The following is a 14,724-nucleotide window of genomic DNA, read 5'->3' on the forward strand; positions in this document are numbered from 1 at the left end:
AGCTTTAAGTCTTATTCAGCAACCTCACATCGCCCTACCTCACTACTTTCAAAACCCACACTGTACTCCATAACATGTCTGTCTTTCAATTTTCTGCTATTATATCCAGTCTTACAAAGAATGTTCATACATATATATATCTTTGTCCACTTGTGCCAGCATTTCCACTGGGTAGTTTCCTGGGCAGGAAAGCGCCTGGACACGGGGTGTGTACTTTGGCAGATTCATCAAATTGCTTTCAAAACAGCTGTCCTGACCAGCATGCCCACCAGAGAACGCACACCCTTTTCTGCACCCTCACGGGTACATTTTCAATCCTTAATATTTCAATGAGCTCATTTCTAATCCTTGAATTCAAAAGAAAGAAACAAATATTGGACAGCTCTGGTCCTACACTTCATGGCCTACTGATCTCCCAACCACTGATGGAAGGATGGCGAGCTCCTCCCCCAGGAAGGCCTGGGGTCCCCCAACCCCCAGCCTCCACTCACTGGCCAGGCATTTTCCACATGCACGCGCACGCAAGCATGCATGCACATACTCACACGCCACACACACGCACACCCATACTGCATCCATTTCTGGCTAGGTAGCATCACTGAAATAATCTTTAATGAGACTGCGATTGGATAAGCATTTGAGTAATTCAGGGCACAAATGGAAATGTAGCCCCTGGCAGGTTACAAACGCTAATGATATAAAACAACTCCTGCTCTAGATTCCCCAAGTCCTCTTGCCAAACTGCTTGCACTCCAGGATGACGTGGAAACTCTATGTTCTAGAAAAGGTATCCACAGGCCCCTGGGAAGAATCAGGAGATCTGCATAAGTCTGTGCAAATATGGTTTTTTTTTTTCTCGAAAGATGATCCATGGCTTTAGTGAGCATCTCAAAGAAGTAGGTCACCAAAAAAGATCAGAAGTCACTCTTTTAGAATGCCTTAGAAGTACTTCCTTTCATTTATGTGTCATTTACAGCATGGCTATTTATTTTAAAAAGAAAAGGGATTTTAGGCAGTGCCAGCAGTTTGTTCTCTGGAGTCATGTGGCCCTTAGATCACTGGGTCCATCTGGTGCTTAAGGCCGGATCCTTTCCAAACCCAAATCCCGAAACTGGTTTCCCTACATCTGGAGAAAGGCCATCTGTGACCCCCCTCCAACTGTCCACTCCACGCGGCCCTTACTTAAAGCCAGCCCCATCCTTGCCTTGCCTTGCAATGATGTCCAGAAAAAGCTGCACCCCATGTCAGCTACATGAGGAGCTGGGATGAAGGAGGAGGTGCCTCGACTGTGGAGATGTTCCAGAGCCAGGAAAGACCGGGAGCAACACCTCAGCTTCCCCACTCCTCTGCCTGCAATCTCCTGTCACCCCATTTGCTGAACCCCCTGGAGGCAGAGGTGCCTGGGAACTTGTTTGTAAGAATCAGCCCCTCGGGGTACAGAGCAGGGCAGAGAATGGACTAAAATTGAAGAGGCAAATATGACCAGCCCAGGGCTCACCACTCAGGTAGCACACATGGAAGCAAACCCAGTTCTCTCAGAATTCAAAGGCCAAGCTGCCTGAGGATATGTTAGGAGATGGGCAGAATGCACTGGGGGGCAGGGGTCATGGGAAGTGGGAGAGAGGAAGCAAGACGATTCCTGGGCTCTCCCAATGGGGCGGCCATGTATGGGTTCACGGCAATGGAGGTGGGGGGTGGTGCTGAGTATCATGCCGCCTCTTCTGGACGTTCTAGTGTGAGATGCGAGGCAAGCTGGCAGTCAGGAGAGTCTGGCATTCAGGGGAGACGTGGGGGCCGGAGACATATGTTTCTGGGAGTAATCAGCATAAGATGCTATTTGAAGCCGGGGGACCAGACAGGATCACACCAAGAGTAAACAGGTAAGACAACAGCTCTGTGGACTGAGTTTTGGGTAGGGATGTACAAAAAACAGCAATAGCACGGTGGGTCTTTTCCTGAAAGCAGCTGGGAGGCCATTCTGGGGGTGCAGCGGGTACTGGGCGTTTCTCCGCCTGGGTGCCAGCATAACTGCAGGGAAAGCTGTCCCTCACCATCTCTGGCCACAGACGCTTGAGGACACGCCAGTGCGTGTGAGCAGGGGGCTGGCTGAGGAGCTGACGGGCACTGGATGGTCCCCCGCGGGGTCCACTCAAGACTCTTGGGGACCAGCGGGTTGGTAGGGCAGAGGGTAGTCACGAGCTCCCTCTGGCAGCAACCAGTTTAACAACTGGTATCAGCACTTGCCAGCTAAGCACCGGCCTCACCTGGGTCATGCCAACCATGAGACACCAAGAAACTGAAGACCCAGCCAAGGAGGTTGAGAGCCAGCAGGTGAGGTACGAGAAGAAGGAAGACAGTGCAGCATCCAAAAGCCAAGTGACAATATCAAGGAGAGAGTGGCCAACTGTCACGTGGATCACATGCCACAGAGCGAACAAAACAAAGACCAGAGGATGGACCACTGTACTTGTCAAGGCGGAGGTCAGTGGTGATGACAAGGTGAACTGCTGTGGGGTAAGAGGCATGGAAACACCACTGGAATGGGCTCCAGAGGTGGAGGGAGGGAAGGAAGTGCAGACGGCGGTATAGACGGCACTCTTGGAATAGGTCACTCTACAGGGTCAGAGAAATGGGGCGGCAGCCAGAAGGGGGAGGTGTGTCAGGTGGATGTTCTAAAGATGGAAGAATGTGCAGCATGTGTTATGCGTAGGACTGCGTCCCCCAAAAGACATGTCCAGGTCCTAACACCACCTGTGAATGCAGCCTTATTTGGAAACAGGGTCTTTGAAGATGCCATCAAGGTAAGTTGAGGTCATGCTAGATTAGGGTGGCCCTAAATCCAATGAATGGAGTCCTAACAAAGAGGGAGATTTGCAGACACACACACACACACAGACGGTGCCCATGGGATGATGGAGGCAGAGACTGGAGAGGTGCGTCTACAAGGTAAGGAGCACCCAGGATCGCCAGCAAATGGCAGAGGCTGGAGAGGGGCAAGGAACAGATCATCCCCTAGAGCCATCAGAGGGGAGTGGCTCTGCCCACACCTGGCTTCAGACTTAATCTCTAGAACTGTGAGAGAATGAAGTTCTGCTCTTTTAAGCCACTCAGTTGTGGGTCCTTTGTTACGGCCGCCCTGGGAAACGGACAGGGCGTGCTGGCGAGCTGATGCAGGGCAGCCCCGACCTCAGTCACTCCTTGGGCCAATCCTATTAGGAAAGCAGTAAAATAAACCCTGTTTCAGAAGCAAGAAACGGGCTCAGGGAACACACATAATGGTTCCAAGGTTATATACCGAGAATGTCAAGGGGCCAGAATTTCAACCCAGGTCCACCCTGGTCAATCGCCACTGCCCCACACAGTATGTGCAAAGGCACATAATATAAATGACAACATCCTAGCAACGAGGGCAGAATGCTCTAGATACTATGAGCACACAGGGGAGGCAGCAATTAATTTATCTTCGCATTACCGTGTACGGTTACATGGCCAAATCCCGCCAAGCCAGGGCATTCAGCCCTCTGTGACTCTGGGCAACACCTCTGACGCCCTGCGACCCCGATAAAAGCTCAATAAGGTCAGGGTGACGTCTGTTTAGTTGACCACTGTGCCTTCTTGAGTCACCCATTTATTGAATGGATGACTAAAATAATAAATTAATTTCTCTGGGGAAAAGTAAAAGGCTACAGGGAAACTCAATTAAATTAAAATTAAGTTAAATTAAAAGGCTACAGGGAGGGCTTCCCTGGTGGCACAGTGTTTAGGAGTCCGCCTGCCAATGCAGGGGACACGGGTTCGGGCCCTGGCCCGGGCAGATCCCACATGCTGCGGAGCAACTAAGCCCGTGCACCACAGCTACTGAGCCCGCGCGCCGTGCTCCGCAATAAGAGAAGCCACTGCAAGGAGAAGCCCGCGCACCGCAACGAAGACCCAACGCAGCCAAAAATAAAAATACATAAAATAAATTTTTAAAAAAAGGCTACAGGGAAAAGTAACCTATGACTTTTGGTCCTCAGGAGAAGAGGAGGTTACCAGCTAGACAAGGGAAGGGGCCACGCCAAAGGAAGGGGACAGAAATGACGGCCCAGAGGCCCCGAGGTCCACCTAAGGTCAGGGACTTGCATCTTCCCACGTCGCTGTGGGTGATCACATCCTCTGGGGCTGCAACTTGCCCAACACACTCTCTGTGCTTTGCGGGTCATGTGAAGAGGCCATGGGGACAAACCGCAGTGATAGGAAAGCGAACCAGATTCACAGCTAACTTCCGCACTGTGGACCCTTCTCTGCCCTGACCACCGATCAGGACAGCCTGTGATATTCCCTAGACTCCTCCACCAACATAGGATGTTGGTTGCTCTCCTCCCACACGCTCGCACCCATGGAAAATCTGGAAGAGTAAACATCCAACTTCTTATTGAATGTATAATGGTAGGTATAATCATGGGTGGGCTTGCAGGTATTTTATTTCCTTTTTATTTTAAAATGCACTTTCAACTTTTACGGACTGCATATGCATTACTTTGCTTGTAGTACAATGTATCCAGATATCAGAAACAAACTTCCTGTCGAGGGCTGCCTCGTCTTCTGTTTCAGTACATGAGGTGTCAAAGGACATGCTGGGAAATCCACTGACTGTGACCAAGACGGTCTTTTATTTTTAATTTATTTTATTGAAGATTACAATGCTGTGTTAACTTCTGCCGTACAGCAAAGTGATTCAGTTATACACATATATCTATCTAGATATCTATATATTCTTTTCCATATGGTTTGTCACAGGATATTGAATACCGTTCCCTGTGCTGTACAGTGGGACCTCGTTGTCTGTCCATTCTCTATATAACAGTTTGCATCTACTAATCCCAAACTCCCAATCCATCCCTCCCCCACTCCCCCTCCCCTCCCCCTTGGCAACCACGAGTTTGTTCTCTACGCCTGTGGGTCTGTTTCTGTTTCGTACATAACTTCAGTTGTTCCATATTTTAGATTCCACATATAACTGATATATCTTTCTGACTTACTTCACTGAGTATAATAGTCTCTCCGTCCATCCACGTTGCTACAAATGGCATTATTTCATTCCTTTTTCATGGCTGAGTAATATTCCATTGTATATTATGTGCCACATCTTCTTTATCCGTTCCTCTGTTGATGGACATTTAGGTTGCTTCCATGTCCCAGATGTTGTTTTAGAAACAGGACAGAGAGCAGGAGCACCAGCGGCCAGCTGCCCTCACCTCCTCCCAGGGGGATTCTGCCTCGTAAAGACAGGCTGACAGTGACAGCAGATATCACGCTCTGAGGGCAGCTTTGCATGCCAGACCCTCTGCTGGGTGACTGAGACCTTCCAGTTCTTTTTTTTTCCTACCAGTTCTTTTAATCTTCGCAACAACCATCTAGGATAGCTACCGTCACCTCATGACGGTCAGGAAATTTAACACTGCTCCTAGCCAAAAGCAATGCTAAAGGAAAATCAGTGCCACCTTAAATTACAGCAGAGTTGTTTTCTACTTTAACAGGCAAACAAGCAACAGAAATCACCTATATTCAGACCCCAGTGGGATAGATAGTAATGGGATGGCAGAGAGCTGTGTGTGTTTATGTTCCCTGGCACCTTGCAAGGCTGGGAAGGCATTTGTTCTTTCAACTTCACTGGACATAATTTGTGAGCCGTTTACTAATCAGTAAACGCTGGAGCCACTGGAGAGCGACGCAGACTTGGGTTCATGGGAACCCATGGTGGACAGACGGCCCCAGGATCTCCACCTCCTGGTATTCAGACCCTTGCCTTATCCCTGTAACTTGCAAAGGTAATGGATGTACACACTTATGTGCGTATGATTACATGATGATGTTTTTATATGCTTGGAGAACCTGTCTTGCTGGCTTTGAGGAAACAAACAGCCATGCAGGGAGCCCCACACATGGAGAAGCCGTGGGCAGCTACTAGGAGCTGCAGGCGGCCAACAAGAAGCTGGAGCCCTCAGTCCTACAACTGCAAGGAACTGGATGCTGCTACCCCCACATGAGCACGGAAGCCGATCTTTTCCCATCTGAGCCTCAGATGAGACCACAGCCTCAGTGGAAATCTTAAACGCAGCTTTTTGTGAAACCCCAAAGCAGAGAATCCAGCTAAGGCACACCTGGATGCCTGAGCCCCAGAAACTGAGAGAGCAAACGTGCATCGTGGTAATACTGTTACGTACATGCCAGCAATACAGAACTCATATACATAATACGTAAGCAATACATAAGTAATACAGAACCCTAACGCATTTCCAAACTAATCTACTAGAGGGTACCAAGAATAGAGCATGTGAAACGGCAGGGGGTAAAAACAGATGAATCAACAGTAACCCAACCACCTAATCCCATGGGGTTGAAACTCCAGTCCTGGGCCGAGAGCAAGAGTGATATTAGTCAACCATCTTCACTTATAATCAGGGCCTGTAAATGCCAGACCCCCAGCCTCCAGTAACCCAAGGGGGGGACTTCACAGGTTTGCTGGGGAGGCAGCAAAGTAGCAGTGATGAAGCTGGGTATTAGATTCAAATATTTAAGGAAGAAAAAACACAATGTCTTAGGTTTGCTTCAAAACCATCTGAGAAGAGGGAGGTGGTTAAGGGCATAGATGAAATAAGATGACCATGAGTTGACCATTGCTGAAAACTGGCTGCCAGGTGCTTGGGGGTTTGTTATACTATTATCTCTGCTTGTCTCTGTTTGACTTTTCCCTTAATACCAAAGTTTAAAAAATTAAAAAGAAGTATCAGTGGGTGGGCAGTGAAGCTGAGCACAGGAGAACTCAAATTCTAGCTCTGCAGCTTACTCACCTCGTGACCTCCAGCAAGTAACCGGCGTGTCAGCAAGTTCATCCCCAAAATGAGGATAATAGCAGTACCTCTCCCACAGGGTTGCCAGGAGAATTAAATGTATGTAAGACATATAGCACAGCGCCCAGCACAGAGTTCACACTTAGGAAATGTTAGCTCTGATCTTTATTCACAATACTGTTATGACAGCCTAGTTAGAAGTATATCCCCCCACAGGGGGACACACATGGAATTAAATTTCTTATCTTCCTGCTGCTGCCAAACTTTTGGAAGCTTTGAGGCTTCACAGCAGCAACGTAAGTGAGTGGTTAGACACAAGGAGGGACTGGCAACTTCAAATTGGAAACCTATAGCTACTGATAAGCAGGACCCCACTCCCTGGACTTAGGTCTGGGCATCATCAATCACCATGAATGGCCCTGTCTCCCCAAGGAGCCCAAGAAAGCCAGCTGCGCCCCTAACAGCACAGAGGAAATGCTTTTCTCTGCCCTGAGCTTCCAGTGAGGAGCTCAGTAAGTAAATGATATGCTGACAGGGGAGAAGCATTTATCTACACAAGAGCACTGAGGCTTCTCAAGTCGGCCAGTAACTATCTATAGAGCCTGGGGCTTTGTTATTCAAATTCCAAGTCACTGAATTAAAATATGCAGTGGCCGGGGCTTCCCTGGTGGCGCAGTGGTTGAGAGTCCGCCTGCCGATGCAGGGGACACGGGTTCGTGCCCCAGTCTGGGAAGATCCCACATGCCGCGGAGCGGCTGGGCCCGTGAGCCATGGCCGCTGAGCCTGCGCGTCCGGAGCCTGTGCTCCGCAACGGGAGAGGCCACAACAGTGAGAGGCCCGCATACCGCAAAAAAAAAAAAAAAAAATGCAGTGGCCGGACTGGACAGTTACACCCTCCAGTGATGGAGAGGCTGCTGACCCAGAAGGTCTTAGGGACTGGGTAGGTGACATAAATTAGCAGAGAGAGCTGGATGGGGGGTTGGGGGAAGGGCTGGGGCAATCCAGAGAAAGCAGGCTTCCCCCCACCGCGCAGAGGCTGCCACATAGAGCCACATCTCAATTTTTCTTTTCCCAAGAGAAGTGAAAAATCTGGATCTTACGAAGAAATCTCCCAAGTTTTAAATGTAGGCAATTCACTTAAAAAAACATTTAAACCATTAGGCCAAGTACAACCGAATGCTGGCTGAATGTGGCATTCTGGCCACCAGGGTAACCTCTGGTACGTACGGATGTTTTTCCCCAAAACTGGGCCATCTAGGGTACCCCCGGAGGACTCAGGGATTCCGCAGAAATCTGACTCAAATTTCTTTCCCTTCCTTCTCCCTCTCAAACACACATACATGAGCTTTAGAAAGAACCACAATGAAAAGTGCTCTTATGTGGAATTTTATCACGGTGGAGACCACCAGTGGTGGGTAACCTGTACTGGCAGATGCAACAGCTTTTCTGGGAACCTTACTCCCAAGCTTCACCTGCTCTCTGCCTGAAGAGACAGTATCTTGAAATTTCCAGACAAACGATTATAAAACCTGTTTTTTGCAACTACTTATCTTGAGTGAATCAAGTTTTTCTCAGTCCTGGTCAACTGCCTAAGACAGCAATTGTCATTATTCTGGATTTCATTTATATACTATAATCACAACATTGTCATTGCTCTCAAGAATTGATTATGAATGAAAGTTATAGATTTTAACGTAGAAAGTGTCCTGATCAGCTTTTATGCAGCAGTTTTCTTAATTAAGGTTTCGTACAAAAAAGGGGAGCGGGGTTAGATAGCTTCAAAGTTGTATAACCAATGACCTGATTTAATACCTCCATTTTACAGAGGAGGCTGAGTGACGGGGGGAAAGATGGCTTTCCCCAAAATCACTTGGTCAGTGACAGGTCAAGTTGGGGCTGGAATCCAGGTCTTTCAACCTCCAAAGCCTACGATCTTTCTACTCTATTTGGCAAACCAAGAACTAATTATCACTTGTGAGAAAAAGTGAACACACTGCAACTGAATCTTTTACTCTATGAAATAATGTATTTTTCCCCAATCTAGGCAGACAAGAAATGCTTCTCCCATTTCTCTACCTCAGATACGTCCGAAGTCCCAAGGCCAGTGGTCACCTATCAAGAGGCCTCACCCTGCGGCCAGCCTGCAGGCAGAAGGCAACTGATAACTGTCTTTCACGCTCATCACTTTAAAATGCCTGCACTCTTGACCTCCAGTCCCTCGTCAGTCCTCCCCAGAGCCTGGTGGGGCAGGAATCAGAGCCCTGATTGCACGGATGAGAAGACCAAGGCTGGGAGTGGTCAGTGGCTGGCCCCAGATCACACAGCCGAAGAAAGCAGATCCGTCTTGCTCCAAGTCCTACCCACTCTCTGCTTCCTCGCGGCTCTGCTCTGGACCCACCTCGGCCCCCTGCAAAGGCCTTTTCCAACAGTAACAGCAGTAACCACCCACCAGGCACGCCGCTCCCTGCATTGAATTGAATGCCTCCCTTTTTAAGCCTTATGCTTTATGGGACATTTTTTTTTTTTTTATTGCAAAAGTAACGTGCTACTTGGAACAAGTTGAAAACGGAGTGGTGCAAAGAAAATTTAGTTCTCTCTCCTGACCATCTTTCCAAATCCCTCCAGGACATACACAAAATCAACATTAAATATGAGGGACTTCCCTGGTGGCGCAGTGGTTGAGAATCCGCCTGCCAATGCAGGGGACACGGGTTCAAGCTCTGGTCCGGGAAGATCCCACATGCCACAGAGTAACTAAACCCGTGCACGACAACTACTGAGCCTGCGCTCTAAAGCCCACGAGCCACAACTACCAAGCCCGCATGCCTAGAACCTATGCTCCGCAACAAGAGAAGCCACCGCAATGAGAAGCCCGCACCCCGCAACGAAGAGCAGCCCCCTCTCGCCGCAACTAGAGAAAGCCCGCGCGCAGCAACGAAGACCCAACGCAGCCAAAAATAAATAAATAAAATAAATATATTTAAACCACAGTAATCTATTAAAAGAAAACATTAAATGTGAGGTACGTATACTCTTCCATACCTTCTCCTTGTGCATAAAAACACTCACAAACATATATAGGAGGAGTACTGTTTGTTACCAAAAAATCTGACCTAGCTCCCTGCGTGAATCTGCAGCTGGTTTTCCTCACAAAATACCATGAACATCCCTCCAGATGGACAGAAACACAACGGACTCAGGCTTCTTAATCAGCTGCACAGTGTCGCACAGTATGGATGGACCATAACCTATCCAGCTTCTGCTCTACTGAGACGCGTTCAGATGGCTCCCAAGTATTTTGCCAGCATAAGTAATGCTGCAATAAACAATCCAGTGATACACTCTTAGGTCTCAGTGCTTTCATTTCTCTAAAACAGAGCCCCCAAAATGCCACTGGCAGGTCAAAATGTACGCACACCTTAATTTAATTTTAAAATAGCATATTATCTATTTTTTAATAAATTTATTTATTTTAACTTATTTTTGGCTGCGTTGGGTCTTCACTGCTGCCCACGGGCTTTCTCTAGTTGCAGCGAGCAGGGGCTAGTCTTCGTTTTGGTGCGCAGGCTTCTCACTGCGGTGGCTTCTCTTGTTGCGGAGCACAGGCTGTAGGTGCGCGGGCTTCAGTAGTTGTGGCACGCGGGCTCAGCAGTTGTGGCTCGCGGGCTCCAGAACACAGGCTCAGTAGTTGTGGCGCACAGGCTTACTTGTTCCGTGGCATGTGCGATCTTCCCGGACCAGGGCTCGAACCTGTGTCCCCTGCATTGGCAGGTGGGTTCTTAACCACTGCACCACCAGGGAAGTCCCAATAGAATATTATCTTAATGGAAAAACATATTCTCATTAACAAGGAATAAAAGTATAAAAAGAACAACACACAAAAATCTCTCAACCCAGAGACAAGTTACCACTAATAATTTGGTAAATTTCCTTCCAGAACAAGATGACAGAGTTAGTAGAACCTTTTTTACTTTAATAGGCTCAGACTAAATTCCAATCAGACTGACGGCCACTCATATTCCCACCGCGAAGGTATGAGAGCACCATTTCCCCACACTGTCCCCATAGCTCTATAACATTTAAAACTTTTGCCGGGGCTTCCCTGGTGGCGCAGTGGTTGAGAATCTGCCTGCTAATGCAGGGGACACGGGTTCGAGCCCTGGTCTGAGAAGATCCCACATGCCATGGAGCAGCTAGGCCCGTGAGCCACAACTACTGAGCCTGCGCGTCTGGAGCCTGTGCTCCGCAACAAGAGGCCGCGATAGTGAGAGGCCCACGCACCGCAATGAAGAGTGGCCCCCGCTTGCCACAACTAGAGAAAGCCCTCGCACAGAAACGAAGACCCAACACAGCAAAATAAATAAATTAATTAATAAACTCCTACCCCCAACATCTTCTTTAAAAAAAAAAAAAAAAACTTTTGCCAATCTAATAGATGAAAATATGATGTCACTGCCATTCCCACTTGATATTTCCTTGACTAGAAGGGAGATAGAACACTTCTCATGGGTCTCTTAGGAACATGCCGGACTTTGAAACACAGGGGAAACAAAAACATCATTCGATCATTTGCTCAAGAATCATCTTACCCATGCAGATGGCCGACAGGCACAAGAAAAGATGCTCAACATCACTAATCATCAGGGAAATGTAAATTCAAACCACAGTGAGATACCACCTCAGACTCATCAGAGTGGCCATCATCAAAAAGAACACAAATAACAAACGCTGGGGAGGGTGTGGAGAAAAGGAAACCCTCCTACACTGTTGATGGGAATATAAACTGATGCAGCCACTGTGGAAAACAGTATGGAGGTTTCTCAGAAAACTAAAAATAGAGTTACCATATGACCCAGCACGTCCACTCCTGGGTATATACCCGAAAGAAACAAAAGCACTAATTCGAAAAGATACATGCACCCCAATGTTCCTAGCAGCATGATTAATAATTGTCAAGATACAGAAGCAACCTAAGTGTCCATCAGCAGATGAATGGATAAAGAAGATGGGATAGATACACACACACACACACACACACACACACACACACAGTGGAATACTACTCAGCCATAAACAAGAATGAAATAATTACCATTTGCAACAACACGGATGGACTTGGAGGGTATCATGCTAAGTGAAATAAGTCAGACAGAGAAAGACAAATACTGTATGATATCACTTACATGTGGAATCTAAAAAATACAACAAACTAGTGAATATAACAAAAAAAGAAACAGACCCACAGATATAGAGAACAAATTAGTGGTTACCAGTAGGGAGAGGGAAGGGAGGAGGGGCAGTATAGGGGTAGGGGATTAAGAGGTACAAACTATTACATATAAAATAAGCTACAAGCATATACTGTACAACACAGGGACTATAACCCATATTCTATAATAACTATAAATGGAGTATAACCTTTAAAAATTATGAATCACTATATTGTACACCTGTAACTCATATAATATTGTACACCAACTATACTTCAATTTTGAAAAGTGAGGTAAAATAAGACTATCAAAGCCTTCAAAAAGTGAATGGGAAAAAAAGAATCATCTTACCAATTTTTGCTGTTCAAACATAAGTTTTTTATAGAAGAGATGGAACTGTTCAAAGCTGAGTTCATCTTTGTGTGCGCCTATTTCCTGTAAATATAAAAAACAAGTGACCGCACGATTTTTCTTGTCCACCACAAGAATGCCTCTTCCCTGTTCACAGAAATACCATGGCTCTGCTACAACACTGGTTAAAATCAAACTTGCATTCCTCTGAACCCAACTGTCCACAAGTTTCCTAATTTATCTGCCTGGAGAACATACCCACCAGGGATCCCTGGAAAGATCCTTCCCTTGACTCTGCAAAAGGGAAGGATCTTAGCCAGAATCCCAAGAGCCATAATGCAGAACTCCTCCTTTTGGGGGCAGAAGACACTTTCAAATCTAGACATATTTATAGGGTGTGTACAGATAGGTCATTTTTAAAAGCATAAGAAAATGAACCGAGCCTTTAGAATTAACAGAGCTCAACTCCAGTCAAGGTCTGCCCCCTGAATGGCTTAACAGCTTCGGGCAAATCACTTGACCCTCTCAGACCCTCCGTTTCTTCATCTGTAAAATGGGAGAACCACCATTACCCTCCTCGGACTTCCTTGAAACCAAACCAGATAACATCCACGTAGCACCTGCTTGGTAAAGGCTTGATAAAGAACAAAATTCCAACTACATGGTGGTCAGTGGTAAATGCCTCTCCCATCTCTCTTCTGTCAGTCCCCACCGTTCTCTGGCTTTGCCTTCTTGGACTAGTTCGAAGGATGGGGGCGGGCCAAAAGACGGCTTGATAAGCCATAAAGTGGGCGAACTGTTCCGGGAGCTCACTGGTGTAAAAATGAATGGGCTTCTTCCGCTGAGGAATCCTGTGACATGCCCCTGTGAGGCCACCAACTGGGGCTACTGGGATGGAGTGTTGTTGGGTTCCTTGAAGAGAGTCAATCTCTCTCTGAAGGCCAGAAAGAATGCCTATGGATCACCTCCATCCTTACACCCTTCAGAAGAGCCCCACCTGACCTACGCTACCCCATCACTCATGGAATGACCCACCCCAGGTCTACCAACAGCTTAATTACACAAGAACATAAACAAATTAAATGATGGGCGGAAGGAGGGATGGAGGGGCGGGAGGAGGGGCAGGAGGAAGGAACAGTGGATGAAGGGAGGGGTGGGTGCCAGGAGAGGGGGAGGGCAGAGAAGAGCCACCTCTGACAACTACGCTATCAGGACTTGAATACAAAATGCCAAGTCCTTGGCAACCTACATAAGGAATCTTGCCTAATATACTCCAGAAGAAACACGTGTTCATATCATTAAAAGGAAAACAGGCTGTGGGGTAGCGAGGGAAAGGGAGAGCTGGACTGGCGGAAACGTCCCAAGTCAAGCAGCTCGGTGAACATGGCCTTCGTGGATGACGTCCTCTGCCACGACTGAGGACACAGGCTTAAGATCTTCACACAATCCCTCTGTCCGGACTAAGATGGATGAATCTGGAGGCGGGGGACTTCCTTGGGCACCATTCAATGGAGCTCAAAGGCACGTAGTGGCTTCATGGGAAAGGCACACGTAGCCCTGGGTTCACAAAGTCGCCAGGCTGAGAAACAAGACTTACCACGAACTTATCTTTGAGGAACTTGGCGCTGCTCACTTTGAAGTTGACCAGGGGCAAGATGGTCTTCAACTCTCGGAGGCTGATGCTGCAAAAGAGGGGAACCCCAGCCCCATCAGCCTTGAGGGGTGTCACGAGTGGAGGATCTGGCTGCTCCCGTCAGCTCCCATCTCTACGAGAAGACCTGCCAACAGCTGTTAGTGAGCACTAACTGGGAACAGAGACTCTGGGATCAAGACACCCGATGTGCAAAGGCTGGTCTCCACCCTTCAGGGATGGCCGTGGACACGGATCACGTTGGAGATTCGCAGTGTGGGCAGAAATGGTGTTGGATGACCTCGGCAGATATGAAATGTCACAGGGGTTCCAGCCAAGAGGAGGTCACTGAAGGCCAGAGGCAGGCAGGGGAAGGAGCCAACCTTCTCTGAACACCTACTATGTGCCAGGCTACCCCGGGGATCTCCAGGCAATGACGTCACCTCGCCCCTCGCTACGCTTGACCCCCCACACAGTATGCATTCTCGAGCCCCAAGGTTCAGAACAGGCAACGGGGATGGGGGGCAGGGTATGTGGCTCGAGGTCGGAGCTGGTCTGACGACCTGAGGAGGTGGGCACCATTATCACTCCACGCAGCAGGTGAAGAAACCGAGGCTCAGAGACGTTGGGTGCTGGCACGCGGTGGAGGCGGACTCCAGTGCAGCCTACCTCTGGGTCTGCCTGTCACCACATGCATTTG

The 14,724-nt window shown here is 48.0% G+C and overlaps 1 protein-coding gene across 2 annotated transcripts in view; it reads right to left on the reverse strand.

The window, feature by feature from the left end:
* Positions 1-14,724, reverse strand: part of PLCG2 (phospholipase C gamma 2) — a 173,756-nt gene that overhangs the window by 68,998 nt on the left and 90,034 nt on the right. For both annotated transcript variants that reach the window (XM_081216340.1, XM_081216341.1), the window contains 2 exons: positions 13,992-14,076; positions 12,395-12,478 (listed from right to left, as the gene is read on the reverse strand). In XM_081216340.1, coding sequence (XP_081072466.1) covers positions 12,395-12,478; positions 13,992-14,076 — 169 coding nt within the window. The remainder of the gene's footprint in view (positions 1-12,394; positions 12,479-13,991; positions 14,077-14,724) is intronic.

The sequence above is a fragment of the Mesoplodon bidens genome (assembly GCF_964165515.1).
Source record: "Mesoplodon bidens genome assembly, chromosome: 18".
Classification (NCBI taxonomy): Eukaryota; Metazoa; Chordata; class Mammalia; order Artiodactyla; family Ziphiidae; genus Mesoplodon; species Mesoplodon bidens.